Source organism: Trachymyrmex cornetzi, unplaced genomic scaffold (assembly GCF_001594075.2).
Source record: "Trachymyrmex cornetzi isolate Tcor2-1 unplaced genomic scaffold, Tcor1.1 scaffold138, whole genome shotgun sequence".
NCBI classification, from domain to species: domain Eukaryota; kingdom Metazoa; phylum Arthropoda; class Insecta; order Hymenoptera; family Formicidae; genus Trachymyrmex; species Trachymyrmex cornetzi.
In genome coordinates, this window is record NW_017295960.1 from 2,081,496 (window position 1) to 2,108,794 (window position 27,299).

General features: G+C 34.9%; 1 protein-coding gene across 4 annotated transcripts in view; it reads right to left on the minus strand.

Annotated features, from left to right (window-relative positions):
- sns (sticks and stones) overlaps nucleotides 1-27,299 on the minus strand; it is a 342,172-nt gene that overhangs the window by 74,676 nt on the left and 240,197 nt on the right. For all 4 annotated transcript variants that reach the window (XM_018522900.1, XM_018522903.1, XM_018522901.1 and 1 more), the window contains exons 2-3: nucleotides 13,189-13,329; nucleotides 11,155-11,328 (exon numbers count right to left, since the gene is read on the minus strand). In XM_018522900.1, the coding sequence (XP_018378402.1) occupies nucleotides 11,155-11,328; nucleotides 13,189-13,329 (315 nt within the window). The remainder of the gene's footprint in view (nucleotides 1-11,154; nucleotides 11,329-13,188; nucleotides 13,330-27,299) is intronic.

Genomic DNA, 27,299 nt, shown 5'->3' on the forward strand with positions numbered 1-27,299 from the left:
TCACATTATTTAACAAAATATATGTGTATCATTTCATTGTCAAAGTTGATTATATTGTATCACTGCATTGAGATAGTTTATATAAAGCAGCTTTTAATATGCACTGATCCAGTGTAGTGTAAGTGATCGAATTCACCACTAATTTCTGCCGTTTTTCGTCTCCAAAATTGATTTGTTTCGAAGGAAAGATGAATGAATACCTTAATCAAAGTAATTTCCTCCATTTTCTATCTTTATTACTAATTAATAATACTTTATTAATAATACTTTGATTAAGGTATTTCCCTCCGAAACAAATCAATTTTGGAGACGAAAAACGGCAGGAATTAAGTTTAACACCTAATATATGAGCCTCTTATATTTGCTAGCGATACTATTGATTATTTGTTACATTGACAAATTAATTTGCAATCGCAACAAATCGATTGTTTTTTTAACAAATATCACATTTGCTTTCCCTTGATTTGTTCCTATAACAAAATCTTTTCTCTCAGTGTGTATATACAGAGATTCTTACGTATGTGATATAATTTTTCTAAAAATTGCCTTTGTGTACATGTTGTAATTCGGCATATTTCTATCTTAGTTGACCGCTTAGACAATAATCCTTCCAATTATTTTATCAGGACGTACAAAATCTAACCGTAAAAATCGTAAAGATTATTACGTGTATATAAGCGCGCACAGATTTGCACTGTTGACGAGTATAACTCGTTGCGAGTTTTCTCTGTTAAAGCCATATGTATGCGCGCGTGTATCGGTCTTATAACCAATTAATCGCGAGAGCTCCGACGACACACACGGTAAATTATTCATCGCGCGTCGCGCGACATTAGCCTTCTTCATCTGTAACCGTTGCATCACACACCGTGGCGTCGCAACCGCGCTTAATTTTATCGCGCTCGCGTATTCGCTCGTTTGTCAAATTATCTCTTTCGCGCTGCTTCAATTATATCCTCTGGCGGTGATAAGCACGGAATTGCATTTACGCGCACGATGGAGCCGCGACACACGCGGAGAACACGACAAGCCGTGTGTGTACACACAATCGCGTTATGTCAAGCCGCATCTCCTGTCAGGCATCATTGGCATTAACGGCTGTGCCCTTCGTGCGTAACGCTGACGTTTTGCAAAGTTAATTATTAACGAGTGAAGGACTTTCTTGCTTGTATGTCTCTCAATCATTCCTACCTTTCTCTCTTCAGAGAGAAGCATCATTCGTATAAATGCTCGGACACTCGAATTCTTCGCGATTAACTGCGAATCGATTTGAAAATATTAAGTGTTTTATTCTGGAAAGTCGTATATAAATAGTAAGACTAATAATAAGACTCGTGTAATAAATAAGGAATACGTATTTTTTTTTATAAATGCTTAATCGTGCAAATTTTTTATTTTAAAAAATAAAAAATTAAAAAAATTTTTAAACTATTATAAAATATTTTGAAGCCATTCAACTTTTATTTAAAACATTTTTTTTTTATATTTTTGACGGTTAACCGATATTCACGTAGAGAGAAAGAAACCGATTTTTTTCAAACGAGGGTTTCATCCCTTAACGTGTAATCGGACGCTTATAAAAAAATACATATTTCTTATTTTTATCTTTATTATAATGTTTATCCGAAGTTTATTAAAATCGGAAGAGGAACATTCGATTGTGTTTCCTTGTTGGTATTCTTCTGGAAAATTTTTCGAATATCATACGGCAATTATATTAATTATAATGCAGTAGTGATAATGCAGTCAATTTTTTAATGAGAAACATATACATTAAAAATGTATTGACTTATTATTTACAGCTATTTATGGTGACCTGTTAAATCGTTATTTTGTAGGGATCTATATAAGATACCTTTATTTCTTATTCTCTACAGATATTTTCTCCTTTACTGTCTCAGTATGCATGCTTGACGGTTCTGAAAGACACTTGCTTCCTCGTCAAAAAGTGGCAATATAAATGATATAAACTGACATCCATACTGGATCGGATTCTCATACATCTATCCATTTTATATAGCTCACTGCTTATGTTTCATTGCTACATTTCGTTTACGTGTCGTTCTTATCTTCGCATTTATGACTGAGGATTTATTCGCGGTGCCTCGGTCTGGTAAGAAAGTATTTTTCTTTGCCAGATCGTCTTATAAGTCTCATTTTTACCGTTAAGCCGTCCATGGCGCATGCAAGACGGAAAAGGACGGCGATAGGATGCGACCGGTGGTGAGAATAATGTATATACACCTGGGGAGGAAGGGTAATGGAGAGAAGCGGATGGCCCTGGATATAGGGTGTAGGGACGTAGGGTGAGGGGTGGCGTGCGGAGCTTTTCCTTTGCGCAAAGCGAAATAAATGTCACTCGTAGAGCTGTGCAACACCGTTTCACCGTTGGTGGAAACCTGAGCGCCCGAACAGCATCAGTCGCTTAACTGCATGTTCGAGAAGGATAAGGTGGATAAGGTGGCGGCGAGAAATAGAGAGGGCGGTCGTAGGGGGACAAAAAATGTAGCGATAGAGAAAGAGAGAGAGAGAGAGAGGGGGGGGGGGGGGGGAAATCGATGCCCTCCTGGCCTTTTGTAAACAGCAGATAGAAACCGTGACACGGTATCGATCAGGATGTGTGATATGTCGAAAACGAGCGAGTCGGGCGAAATGGCACGTAAGCAATGACGGTAACGGGAGCGCGCGTTTCAGGAACCGCGTTTCGTGAGACGCCATGATGATACAATCTTTGAAGGGATGGAAAACATTTTTTTATATCAGACTTTTTCACCTAACAAAAATGTGGGCAGAAGTGGTGCTTGAAGCAATACGTTCGAGTGTACCTTTTTGTTTGCGAAAAATGTTTGACTCGCACTTTTCGAATTCATTCGTTTCGCGATTGTTGAACGTGGACGGTAATCGTGTTAAAAACAATTATCAAGTTTTACGTACAGAATGCTGTGACAGTAAAGTAACAAATATTTTTTTATTGTTATATAACTGTATTCATATTTCTTTATTATGGTATATATTTTTTTTACATTTTTTTATTTTTCTTTATTATACATGTTATAAAGGAAAATATTTTTCATTTTATAGTCACATCTTCTAAAAATTGTCGAAATAGAAAAGTATTAAAAAAAATATTTTTTAAAATACTTTTCTGCACTGAAGATTTTTAAAGGTACTTTAAAACTATACGTGTGTACGCGCGCGTGTGTATACAAACTAGAAAGAATAACCGGTGGAAGTAAACGACAATCACGCGTGGCCTTTCTAGTAAACAACCATTCCTCCCTTCAAAATTTTATACACCTTGCACGAATGTGGCGAGCTTTCCCAGAGCTTTTTCAGCTCTGGTAATGTCACATACATACAGAACGCGTGCCACGGTACTCGCCGATGCATGCATATGTATATGTACTCGTACGTTGCAGCAAAGAGCGTATATATGTGGCTCTTTGGCCGTGAACGATTCAGGGGGCCAGTCCAGAATATCTTCCCTCGACTTATACGTGTTTCGAATGAGAAAAGGGAGCGACAGGACGGTCCAGTGCGCGCAAAGTTGTACTGGGGAAAAAGCGATAGACTGAGAACGACTTCGCGTGTCTACAGACGAATAATTCACGAAACTCGATTTCTTATCTGTCTTTCTCACCGCCGCGGTCGTGACGCACGCGATACTTAAAAAAAAAAACACGAGAATACGAAGAAAAAAAAATCGCGTAGGCGACATGTCGGCACCCCTAAACTTCTCGAATAAATAATTCATAGGCAGGTGAATATCGATCACCTCGTATAAATAATGCTTCAGCGTTCTTTTTTTCTAATCAAAAAGAGAAAACGTACTTTTGTAAAATATTTCTTTTCATACCGATGATACATCGATATCCATACTGATGTTCACGTTAAAAGTGTCTGCAATATTCGTAACATAGTTACTTTAGTGCAGTGAAAACTCGATTTATGAAACAGGTGTTTTGCCATGTTCTGGAATTCGTTTTACAAGACAGAATGTGTAAATACCGGTAAACATAGCTTGGATTACCTGAAATTATCCAACGATGTTTACAACGGTATTGTTACGAGCGATTGTAGTGCACGTTGAATGACGTTTATATAATTGTTACCCGGCAACGAATTAACTAACCGATACGTAAATTGTATTGTAGAAATGTCAGCCAGACTCTGTAATGAATTGAATGTATATATAATCTGAAATCTGTATAATCGAAAATACATTTTGTTATCTTGCTAAATAGTTTCGTCTCGTTTAACATAAATGATAGCTTAACGGTTAAATTTTTTTAAATATAAAGCAGATTTCGTGTAATAGAATAATGTAAAAACAATGCAATCGTGATAGAAAATGGATAACGGCAGATTAAAATAATTAAAGAATAAAATTAAAGAACAAAAAAAGAGATCAATAACAAGATGTAGTTTAAAACATGCAATTAGCAGTTAAAAAAGAATGTACGCGTAATTATAACGAAAGGTAACAAAGTAAATAAAGTGAAAATATGTGGAAAGAGAAAACAAGAATGCTTTCAGACGGCAATTTTGTAAATTCTTAATTTGCAGAAAGTGCACTGCGCGATCAAATGGGAATGCAATGAAATTATTTCACTAAAAAATACGTCGAAAGCTAAGATGAAAGGAACTTTTCGCCGTATTAATATAAATGACTGCCATTGGAAGTTAACCGTTGCCGGTGTTTACAATGCTTTTTTTAATGTCGGCCGGAGAATTAAACGTTTCATCGGAGAGGTCTTTGATCCGCTATTTTTAATAAAGCAACGCGTTTTATTCCAGTATATACGTATATACTACTTTCGCCCATTCAAGTTTCCTCGCAACTCCTTCATTTGCTCTCGTTGGATCGTAAGAAATGTCCCCTCAGATATTTTTATTTATCCTGCTTTGTCTTTTCTTCCTCATTCTTTGCGTATCACGCCGTAAATTCGTACGATGCCTGGAGAGATGCTTTTTGCAAGACGTGAGCTTTTTTCTAATACGAGCCTAAGAATGACACGATTCTTTCCGCGTCATCAGCTATTCGAAACTACCCTAAGACGTAAAGGCTATGGCACAGAACGAGATGTAACGGGACGTAACTTTCGTAGTCGTAACGTAAGGTAAGACAGAGAAAAACGTAGCTATCTTACCTTACGTTACGACTACGAAAGTTACGTCTCGTTACATCTTGTTCTCTGCCATAGCCCTAAATATGAATAACCGCATTCATGTCATGAAGTGTATAAAAGTTGCGGTTATATCGCATAGCGATCTGTAGGCATTTATACCAATTTAATTATTCATTATCTTTTTAGAAAAAGTCACGCACAAATGCTTACACACACATTTTTTGAAATATATTAAATATTATTTGCAAATATTTGCAATATTGTATTTCTCATTAAATCTAATAATAATAAATCTAATAATAATAAATAGATAAATAGATAAATAGAAATTGTGTCTTTTTATATAGTTAGAATAAAAGATTATCTACAAAACAATTAAAAATTTTCTGTTTGTTTAATAATAAATAATAACAGTAAAAACAATAATAATAAGAATAATGTCTGAATATTTGTTAAATACAGTTTGTGCTTTGAAATTCTATCGCATTATTGCTTATTTTTGAATTTTATTTCGTTGACTGCCGTAAAATTTTTGACTGCGTTTATTTTACTATTTAACTCCATTGGATCTGAATAAAGTTTTAATTTTGATTCACAGTTATTAAGAACTTATTCATATTACGATTAATATCTAGCAGTCAAAATTTGTAATTAACTACTGCAAACGACTAATATTTCCATACAATTTAACAATGTACTTTTATCTGCACGGATTTATAGAACACATGAATTATCGACTAAGCCGATACAGTAAATTATTTTCTTAAATACTTTTATATGCTACTTATTGTAATATTGGACACATGACTGTTAATTTATGTTATAATTCAAATTTTAAGTTTATTTTAACATTGATAATGACCTGTTCGGCGTCGAAACGTTTATGATCGAATATTAAAAGTTATTGTTTGGCTCATAGCCCTTCTACATTATTATTATCAATAATAACAATAATTGACAATAATCTCGATTTTCTTCCGACCATACATGATATATAAAGCTACATTAATTTGTTTCATCATGTTGTTTGCTTTTGCAAAATTTGTTGTTTTTATTATCGCAAATGGCATCCTTGAATATTTAAAGATACTAAGAAATATCGTTATCATTTCATAGGAGAGAGTCACCATAGCTACATTATTAAAATGTAAACGAAGAATTTGCGCCCACCTTAAGAGAACATGCGGACGTGTTTTTAGTGTCGTTTTATTAAAAAACAGGTGCAATACTAGAGGTTGCATTACGCGTATCCCAATAGTCTCTTTCGTGAAATAATCATGTACACGGAAACACTTCCAGGTGAATAGTTGAGAAGGACGAGTTTCAAATGGTTATCGTATGCATGCGAACAGCATTTATTTTCCAGTCGTTTGCATATTGTTATTTCAAAGTAGAAAAACATGTTACAGTTTTGCAACGATTAATAAAACGTAACTTCGGATTGATAATATCATCTTGAATGAGCTAAACCTGAATATCACAAATGCTTGAGCTTAATTTTCTCTTTCACATATCTTTTCAGCATGTTAGCATATCTATAGATAGCAAGATAAAAAAAATTTAAGTAACAAAATGAAACAATTATTTTTGTCTTTCAATATAATTCTTCTTTATATTTCTATATATTTTTTTAGAACAATAAATTAATTTTTCTATAAAAATTCATTAAAAAATATTTTGAATTTTTGTTCTTAAAATGTTATAACACCGAGATCACTTCTTCATCGCTCGCTTTACATCTCCAATTTTTTGTTCCTCTAGCGATTATTTTTTATTTTCAAAATTGAAATCCGATTTGCGTGAAAACAATTTACTAGTAATAAAGAAATTATTTCCACAGTGTTAAACTATGACAAAAATTCAGAATATATTTTAGGTGTACAGAAAAATTTATTTATCATTATACAAAAATGTATTGAAATAACGATTATATTAAAAAATAAAAAAAATAATTTTCCATTTTATCATCGTTTTTTTATATCCTTGAGCTGAAAGTTCTTGGGACTTATTATATATGTGCATATTGAATACTTTAATCAAGAAAATATTTAATTATCATTATATTGTTTATTATTTTTTTCCTGGCGAATAATCTATGGTACCAAGCCAATCATACATTTTAATAAATTTCCTTAACATTTCAAAATATCTTATTTTTCTCTCGACTTCGTTAATTGACGGAATTCGTTCGAATTTCTGCAAGCGTTGAAAATCGATCAGACATATCTGCCGTGATATCGACGCGCTGTCGACTCTAATTTTATCCGATAAATGCATTTCATTCTCTCTGTACAAACGATGGAAGGTTAAAGACCTTTTCTCTGACAATTATTTTCACGAACCTGTTACGCTCGATGCCCGTAAGTCTGTCCATGACAGGATAACTTCGCTATTTGGTGATAATAGCGGCCGACCGGGAAACAAACGAGAAATCGATTTGAATTATTAAGGTAGAGGAAATATGACGACGACATGGGTATCGATAGAGTAAAGCGAAATACAATTATGTCCGTTTACCGGTATGGGATCGGGAAAATACCGTTACGCGCGCGTAATTAACGACGCAGATTGATTCTGCGTTTATACGCGCTTTTGCGTGAATATGCGGGAGAAACACACAATCATCTCCATGAAAAACACACGTGCACGTGCGTTTACAAAATAGGCGCATCCGGGCGTGAGAATTTACCGGCTTGATGTCGCTCGTTAACGATCGCTCGAGATTTGTACGCGCGATTTTCACCGATGATCCATTTGACCCGCGGCGTGGATTATCGTCGACGGTGTCTCTGCCACGTATTTTCACCGTCACCGGTATATACGAGCGTAATGAACGTGGACGTGTGCAACGAGGAAGATTGATTTGACGGATATGACGACTTAGTAATACGCCCGTGTCCACGATGGCCGTTTTATTAAAAGCCCGGCGCAGGTGTAAAACTAGACTTATCTACCACGAGAAGAATTTGCACATCAAGGCTAATATCATTTTAACGCTGCTCGTTTCTTACGCGTATAAAAATGATATTCTATGTTGTAGATTGTCGCGTAAAATTTTCAATTTTTTCATAGCGTTACTTGATTGATATTAATCGCTAATAATAATAATCGTTATTATTATTTTAGTATAAATAATTATTACTATTATATGACATGTATTAATATTACATAACACATCGTTAATAATAGTAATAACAATTATTTCGACAGAGAAATAATAATTAGAAATAATATAATATTATTAACAGTTATTACAGTTCTATATAATATTATTTTTATCAAAATAATTATTATTGATATTAACGACTATATAATATCGATCGAATAATGCTATAAAAATATGCTATATAATATTATTTGCGTTTTACGGAAATTATGAGTGTGAGAAAAATAGTCTTTATTGCATTTTTTATTACAATATGCGAAATAATTAGTAAGTATAAATAGGAAATCGTATAGGAGACTTTTGAGACATTTATAGAGCGAAATACAGTATGATTAGTAAAATGCATTTTTTCCCTTTTTTTTTAATACGCTATCTATGGAAAAATATAAGTCGAGAAGCTCTACCTTTTCATCAAATCATTAAGAATTCAGTAGATAAGTCATTAGCTCGGAGAATTCCTTATTATGGTAATTCCCTAATCTATAATTTATACATACATCTGAGATCCAGAGAATTCAAACTAGTTACAGTTTATATATGGTAATTTTCTGAATAACGCCGCCGAGACGGCGCGCATGTTTTATTTTTAAGATAATTACGATGATAGAAAAATAATAATATCGATTTTCTAACTAAAAATTACAATGCAAATATAATAAAATTTGTAGAGAGGTCAAACAAACGAGCAATTAATTAGGTCAAAGATTAAAACCAGTTATTCATTAACGTATTAATGTACAATCCATCGAACGTTTCGATTATACTAATAAGTCTTCTTCAGCCAAATTACAATAGAAAAATTTCGTCAACATTTTTGGTAGCCGATTACGCTCGCGTTTCTCCAAAACAAGCAGAGGGACAGACGTAATTTTATTACATCGCGAGAAGAATCCTAGATAAATGGATCAATGCCAATCGAACTCGAGAGCGTTCTCGTTTCGCAAAGCGCGAAAGAAAAATTCATTTTCGGACGAACGTTTGTCATCGGAACCGTTGATGCGCTGGGAGCAGTTGCGGAATTAGCTTTGTGATGCACTCGCGAGCGCACTATTGCATTCCGGTCATAGCAGGCGAGGCGTGCACTACTACGAATGCGACGTATGCATTGGAAGGGTAGGAAGAATAGCGCGGTCGATGGTCCTGTCAAAAGGTCGCAATTCTGCAGATACTAAAACCATCGTCCCCCTCAAAACCGAGCACGGTCATCCCTGTCTTCGCAGCCGCACCGGAAAGGTCGCGCGCGTACGAAAACTAGCTTCGTTCCGGACTTTGCCAAACTAGTTTACGTGGAAGTCTGTCGGACGAGTGCATATTGTCGCGCTTAATAACTTCTGCATAATTTACCAACGAGGGGGAGAGAGAGAGAGAGAAAGGGAGAAAAGAGACATCGTCGATGGCGTGGAAACGCTGGTACCGCTTGGGTCAACGGATGCCATCGTCGGTGTGATCAACCGCCCTCGTCGAGAATCCCGAAAGTCGACCTTTCGCGATGGTGACGGGGCGTTACACAACGTAACGCCCGTACGACCGCGTAAATTAACTTTAAGCACGGTTTCGAGATCCTGAGTTTGTAATTCGAGTTACGGCACGCTTTGCATTTTAAGTACCACGCCCGTACGGGGCTATCGTCGAAACGACTCGGTCGCGATTATTTCCAAGCAGGAGTAAGTATTTTTCGTATCCACACTGTTGTTGGAATTTCCCCGGATTGCCGAGGAATATCATGGGTCACGTTCAGAAAATTTTAATTAACATATAGTGTTCACGCGATTTTGCTTATCTTTCGAACTTCGCGATTCCGCTGAGATCTGTCAATAGATGGATGTTTTGTCATTTTCGCCTCATGTTTAAAAAATAGAGTTTGTTGTTACGAATATACGATTTAAATATACGATATAAATATGTAAACCATATGAGATCTTATCTTAAATTGTAAAATCAGATGCGACATTATACTTTTTGTATACATTGTATTAATAAAGATTAAAAGATTAAAATTAGAGGGAAGTAGCTTAACTCTTCCCTTTCTTTTGCCGACCAAAATTTTATTTTAAGATAATTTTCGTATCTTGTTGTTTGACAAAAAAACAACAATTTTCAAACATTTCTTTTTATTTTTATAAAAAAAAAAACATTTAAATGGAAACATAATTAACATAAATTAATTGGAAATGCATTAATGTTAGAGTTAACAAATTCTCGGCGGCAAAAGGATTAAATTTGTCCAAATTATCGCGAGACGCCTTCTCCTCTTCGTCGTTTCGCTAAATCAGACGGAGAAAAGAAACGAAAAAAAACAAGTGCTAAAACTATAAATCATCATTTAAAAAAAACACGTATTCATTGTATCCGTGTCTCGTAGTCGGTTAATTTTGTTGTTAAGAGAAATTACTGCGACGTGAGTACTGCGAGTAAATGGAAGTAACGAAGCCAAAGCTCCAGATTTAAAAAAGTAGCGCAAACAACCGCCATAACCGTTTGACCTAATAACCTATTACATTAAAGAAATATTGATGAATTACTTATTGAATGACAGAGGGTGCAGTCCATTTAGTGACACAAGTCGACACAAACATTCTATTTTTCTTGATATTCAAAGAGTAACAAAAAGAGAAAGATTTATGTCGACTTGTGTCACGAAATGGAAAGCGTCCACTAATTAGGTAAAAAATGACAGTCGAAAAAGAGAAGGCAGTCAATAAGGAAACGCGATTGTCGACATTCTCAGATAAAAGGAGAACTTGTGCTACTCTTATTAATATCTGAAGCTCCAAAAGAAGCGGTCTCTGTCTTTCATTTTTCGATTTGGACAGACTTGGATAAAACTTTTCGTTCGTACATCATCATATTTCGACTTACAGGTGACGATTAGGTGAGCGCTGGCGCGAATTGGCTTGATCCGCAGATATCGTCCGACTTGACACTCGTACTCGCCGTCGTCGGTCAGAGACGCGTCGGTGATTTTCAGATTGAAAATACCAGAGCTCTGATCGCCGATCAATTTCAACCTGGGATGGCCCACGATTTCGCCGTCTGTAACATCAATTCAGGATCGTTATGCATTGAGTTATATCATTATGTGTTCGCAAGCAGCAATCGATTGATGGAAATTAGATAATTGGTTAACATTTTCTACCTCCTGACTAAGTGTTGTAATTCATGATCGCGCAGATACGCGGCTAATACATCGGCTTTAATTTTAGCTCTGTTTATTAGCGCTTATTCGATCGGTATGCGAGTACTCTCGGCAAAACGATGCGATTACGGATAGGCGGAAACCGATGAGACCGCTGAGTAATTAACCACTCGCCGTTGATAGTCTCGCATTCGGACGAGGTTCTTTACACGCTTAAATAATAAATCCACAATGTTACTACGTTCTTTAAGTAAGGTCGTAAAAGTTGTAGATACCTATATGTAAAGTGTATAAAAAGAAGAGAGATAAATTCCAAAATTTTCTTGTCATCTTAATTCGGTATTTTATCCGTGTTAAATTTTTCTGTCTTGCAGGATCATTTAATTTTAAACATTCTGAAAACTATTAACAAATATTCAATAGTTTAATATAATATTTAGGCTAGTCGATAAATTGAAAAGGACTACTATCGAGAATATTAAAATATTTTACTCATAGGAAATTTTTATGAAGCAATTAGTGTGTCTGAAAATTAAATTAAAAGTTTCACATATTTTTAAAGTTTAATGAGATAAAAAATTCATTTGTATGTGTCTGATATTTTTTCTCTTATCTATAAAATTTTAGAAAAAATTGACTTTAATAAATTGAAATACTTTTCTAACACAATTTTAGTTAATATATCGAGCTTAAAATTTAATATGTAAAAAATAAACTTTACAATCACCTCGTGTACGTATTTGTGGACTGCGTATAATCGTAACGTATACAGCGTTGTAAATTCGTAAAAATAGAAAACAATGTGGATAACATTGGTTCTTGATTAGTGCGTTAATGTGTTTCCAAAAATTTCTGTGTAAAACAATCCCGCGTAGAGCGAAAACTCAATTTCCTATTGAAAATATAAGCAGCTTTTGTGCGTGGTTTTAATTGGTAGATTTAGACAGAAGCGGGTTTTCCCGCGGCGTTAATTGTACAAACACAGGATTACCTGTCTTTACCGAATTTAACAAGCACAGTTTACTCTGTATGCATTTTATCTTTGTTATTATCGAAACATTTATATTATATCAAACGACTTTCCGGATTATTCTCTTTTTAAGTGGATTTATCAGAGACCAATGTACGAATCGTACAGACAGATAAATTTCATTCTACAAACAAATATAACTTTAAATTTTTCTTAAATTGTGTACCACACATAATATTATAAAATTCACGTTTATAATCTACGTATTACATTTTGAAAATCTGATTTTAAACTCATGTTTTTTCTAAAGAAAATGTAATTAGTCGTCTTTATTATAATTTTCCAATACTTTCGTATTTCAAGATTTAAAGTGTTAATACCAGATAAAAAATGATCTAATCAATTTTCTCTGGGTAATTGGCGCTCAATTAAGGCGATTTAAAGGAAAATCAGAAAGTAACGATCCTTTTCTAGTACACACACAACGCTGTTCGATAAATCTTAAATTAGATTCCACTGGATTTCGAAATCTATAATTTTTGAAAAATAATAAATAATCAAACATAAAAATAACATTTTTCTAACTATTAATAATTCAACTATCAAAAATTTTTTTATCCATTCTGAATATCTCATAATTAAACATTTACTGTTGATATACATCGATATTTTCGTGGAAAAAAAATACTTCCTTGTGAAGCAGTGAATGGTCTCTCTAGAAAATGGCATTTGAAAAAGGAACAGTCACACGATAATACAACTTTATATTTCAATTTATTATACTCACTCTGCTGTATGACATAAGCAAATCCGTCTTTGACCCACTGGACGGTACCGACTCGGTTCCCCACCTCGCAAGAAATTGTCACCTCGCCGCCTTCCAGCACGGAGCTATTGCTCGGCCTGACCCGAAAGTATTGTCCCTCGCCTGTAACAGAAAGATAAAAATGATTTCGATTCGGAAGCTGCGCATCTTCGGAGGGACGATAAGCTCGCGCGTTTCCGCATGTCATCGTTTTGCGAACAGTTTTGCTCGCTCGACAGGATAAAGCAAAGTAGGGGCATGTGCCACAGACTATAAAATTACGTTTACACCACGTTTCTCTCTCCGTAGAAATTGTCTGCGTGAGATTTATGTTTATCTATGCACATGAAGAAACATTGTCAGTCGATGACTGATTTTGTGATGAATATTTCGATAAATATTTGATGGATCTTTCATCTTACAGTTAGATATAGGGGTGCTAAAAGCTAACAATTTCCTTATGTATACTCGTTTATGATTTTTTAGAAGGAAAAATAAGGAGCGGCCAATTAATGGCAAAAGGTATAAGTGTAAAAACGGATCCAGTTATAAATCCGTAACTTCAGAATCGATAACTGCGTGATGGCTAATAAGTGTGCGGTATCCAGCATTTATCGCGCGTGACGGCAAATCCACTTCCGATTCCGTCACTCGCTTGTAATACAAGACTTTACGTTCAGTTGCATCGATCGTCTTGGTTAATTAACTGTAATTGTATATTACACGGTCTTTTTTGCTCCGTAGCGCTGATTATCACCCGAGTTGGCGAAGAGTTTCATGTATCGACTGTGATACCCCACGTTGATGTAACCGTTCAAGTGCTTGTGCTAAATTTGCCGAGAACTGAACCATCTACCAGCCCGGTATAATTTCTCATTTTTTAGCAAACGATAGTGGGATCCTAATTGCTTCTTATTGAGCATCGTAAAGATGCAGCTCTATGCCAATGCAGATCGATTAGGCGCGCTAGCGGAGCAACGAGAGAGCACGATAATTATGCCGATAATGTCGGCGATCACGCAAACCGCCGCTAAGCCTCTCCGTTACCGCTGCTGGAAGAATCAGATGGGTTTGGTTTCGATACGATCGATAATCCCTGTGCCGCATGGTATTCCACGTCTGTACCGCATCACCGTGCACACGCACAAGATCGAACTGCGTTACGCATTTACACGCGGGTATTTGTCCCTTTGTTCCGTGCCGCCGCGTTAAAAGTAAATTCACACGTTTCGTGTCGATAGACGACTTGAAAACAATTATATAATTGCGCCAATGGTGTAAATAATAATTTGAGAAATTATGAGAATAAAAATCTAAGGGCATACAAAAGTCAATAATTAACCCTTACCGTACTAATATGGGTAACTAGTGACCGAGCAATTCCTGTTCGTGCAAGTTTCTTTGAATCTTTCGTTAATTATATGTTATATATATACTACATTTTATTATTTTCCAAAATAAAGAGTCAATATTTATTCTAGAAAGTTGAAAGTATGTTGGTGAATTTTTAGAGATTTTTCGAATTATTTTAAAGTGGTGAAAAAACGAAGAAATTTGAAGGGACCCTTGATGGTATGGATGAGGCACCAAATTGTAGATGGTACGGTAAGGGTTAATAAGACTTAAATATATACAAGACAGAAATCGTTCCTAGGTCGGCGGTTGTCTTTTGTAACGTTGACAGGTGATTAGTTTGATCATCTTTGCTTTCTTGATTATACAAGTGACTCATTTTATATAAAAGAATGTATTTAACACTTATTGGACACACGATGTAACTTTTTATCATATATATGACTTCTCCGTTGAATTGAAATTTTAACATTCAGCTGTATGGGAACGATTTCTGTCTGTCAACGTACGATCCATCCGAGATTGTTAACTGAACTTTTTTTAACCTTGGCTTTATTTTTTATTCGTCCATTTTGTGGTTTGCGGTTATAATTATAAAAAATCTGAAGATGGCTCGATCAAGAAGCCGAAACATGTAATGGAATTATTGTTAGATCATCGAGATATATTATTGTTATATCATCGAAACATTTGTAGGAATTTTATCAAGAAATTTTATTACTATTATATGTCTATATTTTATATTTAAGTCTTACTGATTATTGACTTTTATTTATGCCCTTAGATTTTTATTTTTATGTTTTAAGAGTCTTTATATACATATTTATTTTTGAGAAATTGGGATTATAATAATATACTTATAAAATCCAAGATATGAATATACTAATTTTGTTTCTTGATCGCTACGTGGTTACATTTCTCTCTCTCTCTCTCTCTTCTTTTATCAGCTTAAAAATATATATTCATATATTGTGAATATATATTCGTATATTTATTTTTACATATAAAACTATTAAATATGTATCTTTCAACAACTTTTCCATATGGCAGCTTATCATGAAAAATTGATACATATATTGCAACAAATGGAAGGATTGGTACAGGCTATGTAAAGTGATTTACAATTGAATTTGTATTGAAAACGGCATAGTTCACGGTTTTTTTTTTTGCTAAATTGGATCAACAATGCTTTTCAATGCCTCAACTCTCTACTCGTATTTGTCTGAAAGGGACATGCGTTTATCATTCACCATTGATACATGTTCTCGTGAATTTTGGGTTAGTTTTGCAAATGGTACACATCATAAATTATCGCTGTTAATTTCATTTCAGTGTGAAAATGTTGACTTTTTTTTATTAATTAGTTTTTATTATGAAATAAAAAATGAATAAAGCACGTTTCTGCGATTCTATAGGTTTTCATTCTATTGAACGTATTTTAATATCAACTTTACAATATCACAATAATAACGACGCATAGTAAATTTTTTATTTTGAAAATAAAACATTAAATAAATTAACACACATAGCAAATTTTTCCATAACAAAAATAGATTGTTGTTGATTTTAACGTGTACACGTCTTACGCGCGCGCGATGTTTCATGATAGTTATACAGCTTGTTGTCTGTCTGTTACAGCTGTTAAGAGCTAATTTTCTCGATTACGAGTTTCACACTTGCTATAAAATGGATTAAATTGCTTTCGTAGCCTAAATAAGCAATTTAATGCCGTTGTAAAACCTAATGTATCGTAATCAGTAGTGTCGGTCAAACAGGAACGAGTCCCTTGCGTTCCTCATGTCTGTATTTTTGAAAACACGATTAATTTTCATGAAATGGATTGCATTTGCTAGTGGATTTGCGATGACGCGCTTAAGCGAAAATTCATTCGTGCAATACGCATACGCACTTGGGATGATTCATCCAGGATGATCGTCCAGAGTGAACCGTGTAAATTGGGTTTCAAGCGGTCGCCTAGCCTGGTCTAAATTTACGCAATCCCGCCGTCCAAATGCAACGTCAATAAAATATAGGTGAGTCGACCAACCGAGGTCTAAACGCGATTCGACTGGCGTCGTTTAATTTTGTAGCACAGACCGACTCGTCGACACTCCGATTCGTCCAAAGGGATTCAATGATTGGGCGCGATTGTGGAGAACGGATTAAAACGACGCTGGCCATCCGCGGTCGGCGAACGAGAGTTCGAAAACAAACGAGCGACGAGAGATACGAAAATAAAGTTTATAATTGAGTCCACATCGCGGGTTCTGGCATTATCCGAATAAAAATTTCATTTAGGCAAAGGGTTTGGATAAGTGAAAAAAAAAATTAACTTTTATTTCCACCTACGGGATAAATGTTTCATTCGAATGGGAATTTATTTGAAGTTAAAATCTATCTGTGTGACTCTTTATGGGATTATAAAATATACTTTTGATCACATAACAGATTATTATTATTATTATTATTACAAATAATTTTTCATATTTTGTTTGATGGGTTAAAAAATTATTATTCAAATCTGTGAATAATTTTTCATTGAACACAGGTAGGAACAGCAGCAAAATTAAACGAGAAAGAGGACGAAATTAAATTTTTAGATTATACTCTAAGCACAAGCAATATATATAAATTTAATTAATTTTATTTAATTGAATTTATTTACTCAATATTTTAAAAGTTAGATTTTTACGTTTTCACAAAGCTTTGTTACCAAAAATCTTAAATCTTTTACAATGCTCGATTTTTCTTTTCTCTTCTAACAAAAAAAAAAAGCAAATACCGGTAAATCTTTCTGAACGTGCTGATGGAACATAAATCGTTAAAAATATCGTAGCGTTATAACTATTTTATACTGCCGCGAATGCATACAAAGCCGGATTTAACAGCCGGAAAGACGATAAATAATTGTCACGGCAGCAAACACAAGCTCCATGGACACGAAGAGCAAGCGTAACGTCGCGGCGTATATGTAACAGCGTTTCGGCCGATTGCTTAAGTAAAATTTATCTTAATACGCCAAAGCTTTCAGCGAGCTCTTAATTGACGCAGAGCGGAAATGCGCGTAATCGGCCTAGAACGAAATAAACATCTCAGGGTTGGAGAAAGAAGGAGAGGAAGAATAGGAGAAAGAATAAAAAGCAGCAGCAAATCTGCCGTATGAATTACGTGATTATCGGCTCCGCAACCTTTTTCTGTTCAGTCTGCATTGTGCTACACGCAACGCAGCTTTATGTATCACTGGTGCATTCTAATAAGAGTGCATTTTACATCGAAGCTGAAACAGCTTTCCGCGTATTTTCGCGTAAATTCGTCCTGGACAAAAAAATGTCGAGCCATCAGCTGTTTTTGAATTATAAATTATTGTTGGCGTCATCTGCATGCATGTGGCAGATTTTCAGGAATTAATTTTCAGAACGAATAAAAATTGATCATAAAACGCGATCTCATGTTTAATTTAATTTAAATAGCGATTATGTGCGTCTCGATGTGATTTTTTTTTCTTCGACTATTAGTATTCGCGAAAATACTCGACCGGCAAAATGATAGAAAATTTACCAGAAAATACGGAGTCGAAGAGATTTTTACGAAGGGGAAGGTCGACTGCAAATTGGCGGAAGGACGAGAGGAGGAAGTGCATGGCGGAATCCGGTATATACATATATATGCATCCGGTATACGTATGTATATACGGCTTAGACACCTCCTGGTTTGTTTATTTCAGCATGGGCCCGGATTAAAAAAAAAACCACGTTTCTGTTCTTATTTCAGCTACGCGAAAAGTGTGTCGCATAGTATAGACGCATGTCACCAGGCGTTCGCGTAAATTCCGCGATTAATCACCGCGCTGCCGATCAATTATTGAACGCGCTTTTTATCCGCACTGAAACATCGTTGCCGTTGGCTTTCGTACATATTTACCTTTCCACCGTATTATCGGGCAATTCTATGTAGATCTCACTTCCTTCGCGCGCTCTCGCCATTAGAATTTCAAGCGTGGATCCGACTGACGGAATTTTCGATAAAATCACTTCGCTGTCCTTCTTACCGGTTCTAAGACGAGAGATGGACCTGGCGTACTTCTTAAACCCTATTCATTGTTCGATCAGTTCGTCTTATCCGCTTAAATTTTAGTGGCGATGGAAAAGACTCGGTAACTCGTTGATTAAAAAAAAATTAAATTAAAATCTGTACTAGAGTATCTCAGCAGAAATTCAATTATTTTTTGCGAACATATTTTAACTACAATTTTGTTTTCAATTTTCTGATTATCAAAGACCCGATTGAAAAGAGGAATTAATTCAAAAAGTTCTGATGTTGCAAAAAGAGGAACCTTTATGCTTGATTGTATCAACACGAATTTGCTCGTGACAATCGTACTATCTAGTAGAAGCATTCATTTCTCAAGACTGTCGTTAGCTCGAAATATCCTCCGTGTTGTTCCGTTTATCTCCCGCCATCACCGGCTAAATATTAACGTCGTTGAATTTGCAGGCATAACAAATTCCGCATTTCGTGCTTTCTTGTCCCGATCGGGTGGATTCTGTCACCCGCAATGAAAAGGTAGCATAATGGCTTGGAAGAGGGGAGGGAAATGCAGAATCCCCCTCCCCTTCTTTCTGCCTCTCGTATTCTGTAGGGAGACGACGATCCTTCGCTTCTTCCACCACCTCCTCCTTTTCCTTCTTGCGCTCGAAAATGCAATTTCCAGCATTGCGACGACATCTAATTCAATCCGCGCCCATTTCTTCCCAGCTTTTGTGTCTGCCTTAAGTTTCAGTCTTAACGCAAATTTACACTTTCGACGATTTATCATGAATCATCTAAATCGAAAAAGATGAGCCGTAATGCGTAATGGTTCAGCAAAAAGCTAGTAGTTCCTGACGAAGGAAATGGGAGATTGTTTCTTCAAGCCCTTCATTTCGAATAAGAGAGATTCGATTTCATCGTATTGTGATCTTGACATTAAATTTTTTATTTATATATACGCATAAATCATATCCACATTAATTCATACGAAACACGATAACGATAATGAATATAATCTGAATATTTTATATCGTAATTAGAATGTTAGATTATCTAATAATAATCAGTATATCTGAATAATATATATTTTATCGTAAATATTTTACATCATAATCAGAATGTTAAATTACTTAACATATCTATGTCGTACACCGGAATTGCATAATCACCAAAAGTATGTCAATTTCAATTCCATGATTAAATATATATAATCGTTTATGGGTACAGAAAACGTTTCGTCCCGAAAGTCGTAAATTAAATCAAAATTAATTTGATTAGCAGGGCAAGATGACGTGGACCATTCAATTTCGGCGGAATTTTTCAAGTAAAAGTGTCGTTTGGTTGATGCATTCACTTTGGATAATTTTGGTCCAACGGTGATCGTTCGTGTTCAAGCGTGCAAACCCGCCTTTAGTCCGGTAGGAAAGAAGTCTTGCGAGGAGAAGAGTGAAAGAGTCGTGCCAAGCCTTATGTCCTTTTTGCCGTTTCATGCCATGCCGATTTCCCCCTCGTCGGCGATTTCATTCAACTCGGTCGCGGTGCATCGCACGAAGTGAGAACATTCGTTTACGCGACACAAAAGGAATCGGAGAGTCGACTACTCTTACGCTCGAGTGAGAGAGTAAAAGCATATAAGTTTTCTAAAAGACGACGTACGCTCTTCTGTCGTCCACCTCGTCGCGTAATGTATGGATTTCTCCTCTTTTTCGGACTGAGTCTTGCTGGATCGAAAGACGCGAGGCGAACTCGTGAGAAATTATTGGGAGCGTCAAGGCTCTGACCTCGAATTAAAGTACGAAACGGACCTGAGAATAAGCCACGGTAATTCGCAGCGAAAAAGAGTATAACATCGGAGATATATATTATACTAAGTATTCGCGCCGGAGTTTTCAGCCAGATTGTGCCGATATAAAGGGTAAAAAGGGCGAACCTTTTCCGGATATCTTTCGGTTTTTTTAACACCAGGCTTGATACTTTTTAGCCGACGTTGATATCTCGAAGGATATCTTAATTGTCTTTTCTAGAATATGGCTTGTGCGTGTCCCGACTACGAATTTCTCGATATTAATATTTTTACAAATTTGTTACGTCTAATTGGTACGAGCTTTATCTTACATTTCCTCAGAATTATTTTAATTGATAATTTTGTTCTAATAATTATAGATATAAATATGACACACACATAAAGCCATAAATCAAGCTTGTTAGTAATTATTGACTCTCTGCCTGAGCCTTTTTTGACACAAGCGAAATTTCTCTCTCAAATTTCCAAAATAAAGGAAATCCGATTTCTCCTCTAAAAATATCTTGTTACAAAACTAAATGTAGTAGTATAATAGATACGTTGAAAAGTAATCTTGAATTTTTCCATATTTTTAGAAAGCTTAGAATAGTAAAAATCTCGAGCTGAATGAAGGGAGTCAAAATGATTAATTAAAATGATTAAGCAGACGGAAGATTAATAATAATTATGAAATAATATGAGATGTATAATAAAATAATTTTTATTAACGCACAATTTATATTCTGAATATACAAACTCGATAATATTATACTTCCGATTTACTGTTTCTTTATTCTTCTTTTTCTTTTTAGGGATCAGAAAAATGTCTTGTTAAAGTCTAATAAATCAGAAGTATGCAAAACGAAAGACAAGCGGATACATACGCAACATGTTATCTCGTTACTTCAAATTAGAGAATAGTGTATTGTGTATGTGTGTGTATACGTATGCACACAGCATTGACAATGCGGATATAGACAGGGTAACCGATACAATGATTGGCCGGTATACGGTAATTGACCACCACCACCACGCCTTCGTTCGCGGTCTGTAGATACATCAAAATCGGGGGCGTATCGGTTATAATTGTTTTCAGAACAAACCTCGAGAGTGTTTCCCTCGTTAACTTATAATCACCTCACACTGTCGCTACTGTAGTATGCATGAAATATAACGAAGCCTTGATTAAAGGCAGGAGTTTAAAGTGACATCCTTTTGTAGTCTATTCTCTGTGGTCTATTCGTCATTGTAATACCATTTTTAACTTTATAAATAATAGAGACACAAAGAGAATCAGATACTATTTCTATTTGCGACATTTAGCATTGATATTTCGCATTTGATAAACTTCCGTTCAGAAGTTCTGCATGATTAGTAATTTGTTGTACTCTCTAAAAATAAATCTTTTGGAGTGAAAATTGAGCTAGCTTTGAAAAAAGAGTGAAAATTGTTTATTCTCGAACAAGAGTGGCAGATTTTCATTCTCTTTTAGAATAAGATTTCACTTTTTTGCAGTGACATTCACGCCAAAGGAATGGAATCTCACTCCTCTTTTTGGGGTGAGATTCTATTCATTGGAGTGACTTTCAGTCTAAAAGAGTGAAATCTTACTCCAAAAGAATGAAATCTCATTCCTAAAGAGTGAAAATCTCCCACTCTTGTTCAAGTGAAAATATTTTTACTCTTTTTTTTTTCAAGATTGGCTCAATTTTCAGTCCTTTGGAGTGAAATTTTATTCCAACAGATTTAAAGAGAATGTAATTGTTAAAAACATAAAATTATAGATAAAAATATTAGTAACAGAGTCAGCTTTATGTAATGGAAATTCTGTTAAAAGATAAAAGAAATTCTTACGATTAGGAATGTCTCTGCCGAGATCAACGTCCGTCAGAATGTAATAGCAAGCTCGTTTGATCCATCTATCATCGGAACATGCAACGAACCGAAGAGAAGATAGTGTACATCGAGCTGTATCTCCGCGGAATTTCAATGAGCAGTCTCCGCTCGACGTCGTTCGATATTATCAAAGAAACGTGTCTTATTTCGTATCGAACGAAACAGAACTCCTCGTGAAGTCCCCTTCCTGCCTCTAGACCATCGATTTGCGTAATTAGTCGCACCGCTATGCAATCACGTTACGGTAATTGAAGGTTTCGCGAATACGCGCGAATCAACTGCGAATACGGTAACGAGTAGACTACATCAAATCAAATAGACAAGAAGGAATATTATTATTTCACTCTCTCCAAATTTCTTGGAGTGAAATCTCACTCTAAGAGAATGATAATACGGCCATTTTCGGTAAACAGTGAAAATATTTCACTTCTTGAAAAAGAGTGACAATTTTCACTCTTTTTCAAAAAGTGAAATGTATTTTCATTCTCTTAGAGTGAAATTCCAAGAAATTTAAAAAACTGGTTCTTACTTTTTAGCAATGTGTATCAAAATGTGTTGATGTATAAGAAAGTATGTTTTTACGAAGAAAAATGTACATCGAGGAAAGCTTGTTAAAATTGTAGAGTTTGGCGAAGAAATTTATTGAGACATATTCTCCGATCAATTTAACAGGAGATATACGACACCTTTACGAGTGAAACGTGTTACTACGTGTATAAATTAGATATTAGATTTTCTTTGAATAGATGTTTGCTTTGAAGCTTATATATATACACGGAGAACCTATAAGTCACGGTCGACTGAGATCGTGCGACTCTTCATGGTCGAAGGCTTTCGCTCTATGCGGTTATAAAGCACCAGTGCAGTCTGATCGGATGAGAAATTATGATTTATGATAGACGCCTGCGTGCGATATAAAGCGTCTATCAGTAAGCCGACGGAAACGCCAAAATGTAATCTCGTCATCGAATAACGAGAATACTCTACAGCTCTATATAATAACTCCCTCGCACCTTGACGTTAGATTTATCGGGATTTAACTTCGCGGGAACGCGGGCAGATGACAATTTCATTCCTCGGTCGGCTTCAGAGAGTTTAGTGTAACGTAATTTAAGGCCCGCTTGTCGAGAAATTTAATGTCGCGAATGTAAAAAGTTGCGGGAGAGACGGCATCTTAACCGAATTTTCCCCGAGGAAAAGTACATCGTAAGTCGTAAAAGTTCTTCCGCCACTTTTGAAATATATATTCCCTCTGTGTGTGAGTGTGTGCGTGTGTGTGCGTGCGTGCGTGTGTGTGTGTGCGCGCGTGCGAAATAAATATTCTTTCTCTATATTTCATTAGGTACTCAGTCAATAAGCTGACTACCCCTGTCTTTACCGAGGCGCAGTGAGCAAATCTATTTTAATTAATTAAGGAGGTTGTAAGCACAAAACACATATATTAATACTTTCGCTTTAAACAAACTACATACATTTGAAAGTTGTGTTCATAACATTCTGGTTTTATTGAGCAACACATTTTTATAGGTTATTTATTTTATTTGTTATTAGTTTTATCGTTATAAACAAAAATTGTTAAAATAATAAGAAAAATCTAAATGTTTTTATATAAATATATTAAGTACTAAACATGACTTATGCAAAGTTTCATTGAGATTCACCATTAGTTTATAACGAATAACAAATTTTATTTATTTACCGAACAATTAATGTCTGCATCTCAAGATAACTTTACAAAAATATTGTTGAATTCCTAGAGTATTTATATAAAAAAATTGAGATTTTTATCATTATAGATCCAGATGGTCAATAGTTTCTATTTTTTTTGTATTATTATTAAATGAAATTTAGAATAGTCTGTAATTTTTTCAAGTAGTTCTTAATATATTGCAATTGCCTTACAAACCTCCTTAATGTCTTAAAATATACGAATTTCTGTGCACCAAGCAAGAAATAAAGACACGGAGAGAATTTTTTAAATAATTTATCCTAAAAACATAGTAGTTGTGGTACAATACAATATTTTAAAGATTTTTACCATGCACTTTGGTAAAATTATTAATTAAACTTATTTTATATTTTATTGCAGTTTTATTAATAAATGAGAAAAATTTACATAAAATCCTTCTAAATACAATGTTATTCCAGGGCTACCATATTTTCAGGGTAAATTTTAAGAAAAAAATTCTCTCTGTGTATGGCTGTTGGCACGACCGGATGCAGAGCTTCTTCGCCGTCGTCGCTTACCACAGCTCGCTTCCTTTCGCGCCTGGTGATCTCCATTCTGTCCGGCAGGCAGGTAGGTTATTTCAACGATCTTAATTGCGATTCTTCTCACAGGTCGGCACGCATGGGCGCGCGCGTTACGCAGCACGGATCGTGGGATTGTTTTGTGCTTTCTATCAAAATATCAAAGGGAAGGAGGGATCTTAACTCTGGTGCCCTTTATGGATGAAAAGTGGGCAAGATTTCGCGAGAACATAGGTCTGCTTATTTCGGCTGCACTTAGACTGTGTGATAGATACATGTTCCGGGGAAAGAAGGAGAGGGGAAACAAACCGCGGAAAGTGTAACAAAAACCTCGTAACGATAAAGCGCTTTCCTAATACTAAATGATAAGAAAAGACTGTAATCTAAAGTTTAAAGGTAATCTAAAGTTTGAGTTCAAATTACAAAATAAATAGTGACTAGAATATTAAATAATTTTTCGATACTTTTTTAGATCTTACTGATTCATTATTGATTTAATTTAAGATGGTAATGAAATCAATATTAGAAATTAATTAAAAAATAGCAATCGCTTTATATTACTTTGTTATTACGAAGATGATAAAAAAAATTTATCGTATCTATTCGTATCTCGTGCTCATTTCGATCAGTATATAAGTTAACCTTAACCTTGGTTTAATTTTACTCTCTTCATTTTTTTTTAATTCTAAGAGAAGTTGAACTGAATTAATCTACATTGATAGAAATTGGCATTAATCATTAACCTCACGTACTGATTAAGACAAATAAGTTAATTATTCCACATCGTATATTCTTGAATTGCATTTTTCATGAAGAGTGTCGGCGTTCAGTCAAACTATAAATTTAATCAATTTTGTAATTTTAGCTACAAAATTGATTTTTTCAACGCATTTCTTGAGCGTAACGTCGTACAAAAAATACTAAAATTACTTTCGAGTGATATGAATATTGTTCTCGCAAATAGTGTTCATTAATAATTCAATAAACATAAATATGCATTATTATGTATTATTGTATTATATATATTATTATATATGTGTATTATTATAAGCCCATAATCAATCGTCCATAACATTAATTTATAAATTAAAAGTAGATTAAATAATCATGGCTTTCATGTAATAGTATTTCAAGCACCTCGCTATAATAGTAAATCATATACGTATCATTACAATTATAAATAAAAAAAATATTCTTATTAAAATGTTTCCGGATATCGACGTTATAATAGGAGTCACAACCTCAGACGTTTTAATTCTGTGACGTTGTGTACCAGATTCTTTAGAAAAGTAACATCACACATTACTCGAAATTGGGGTTATTAAATGCAAAACTATGCAAGTGCCAAAAACATTTTTCATATTTTTATACTCTTCACGTTTCGTGCTGTCATATCTACTCTGTAGTATGCAAATGGACTGCACTTACCTCGAGTATCATTATTTGTCCTCTCTTTACTTTTCTACATTTAAAATTCTAATATACCTTTCAATACATTAAACTTGTATCAATTTGCTCAAAACTCATCATTCTATATAACGTTTACATTGTTAACATTTACATATTTCTAACTTACAAAAAATGTATTATTATATTTATTCACTAATTTTCGTTTAAATTTTCTTACATAGACAATGATTCGTTTCATCATTCTTTTTACTCGTATAAAAATGTTTATTTTACGAGATTGAAGTAATAAATCTAAGCCAAGACAAAATGTTTCCGGAAAATATACTGATTAAAACATAATAATCAATTTTCTCAAACAATTTGAAGAGATCGATCGCGCTTGTTTGCATAACTATGTCTTCGCGTTTAGTGATTCCCATCTCGTTGATATTTTCGATGTAGAAAAATGTGTTACGTCGTCGTGACGTCGCCTAGCGGTTGTCGAGCTATGCACTTGTCGCTTATGCATCGTTCGGCAGGTGCATCGTATATTCTGAAAGTAATATCGTTCGAGGAAGGATTTTTCGACGGTGTTTTTCAGCGAGATCAGGTAAAAAGTTATACGTTTCTCGAATATCTCGTCTAATTTCTGGCTCGTTTCGTAGTCGACAGGTCGAGAGAAAGATGGAGAGACTGACAGAAAGAAAAAAAAGGGAGAGTGAGTGTGTGTGTGTGTGTGTGTGAGAGAGAGAGGGGGGGGGGGGGGGGGGGGAGGGAGGGAAAAAGTATCTTGTTAGTGGTACGCCACTGAATCGATCGAACGTTAGATCTCTCAACCATAGATATCTGAAATGTAATCGCTGTGATCGTAGAATATACGACGATCGTCTTTTAAATTTATCTATGAGAGCCTCTGCACTTTGCAGGATAAGGATCGCAGAATTGGATAATTAATTGCATCACGCTGCACCTGCACGAATGTTACAGTTTGAACTCGGTTTCGAAACGTCGCGACGTCGTGTACGATAGTGACGTTAAAATATTAATATGTGGGAAGAGAGAGGAATATGGAACATACGCGCGAGGCATGTGTCCAAAAGATCCCTCGCGACTTTCGGAAAATATAGCACTGACGCGTGTAACATGACTAATTGATACTTTCATTGCCAATGTATGTTACATAATTAGGATGTATTAATAATCCTATTATAACATGATATAACGTAATGTTCTCGGTGTTTTTGAAATTCTTGATATATCTGCACGTAACAGATTTGCCACAAAATCTGACTGGATTAATCTGCATTTCTTTGATATCATATACGTAAGTCGATTTTGTTAAACAAAAATATACAAGATAGTTCTAAACGATCGTATTCATAATTTTTTCGAG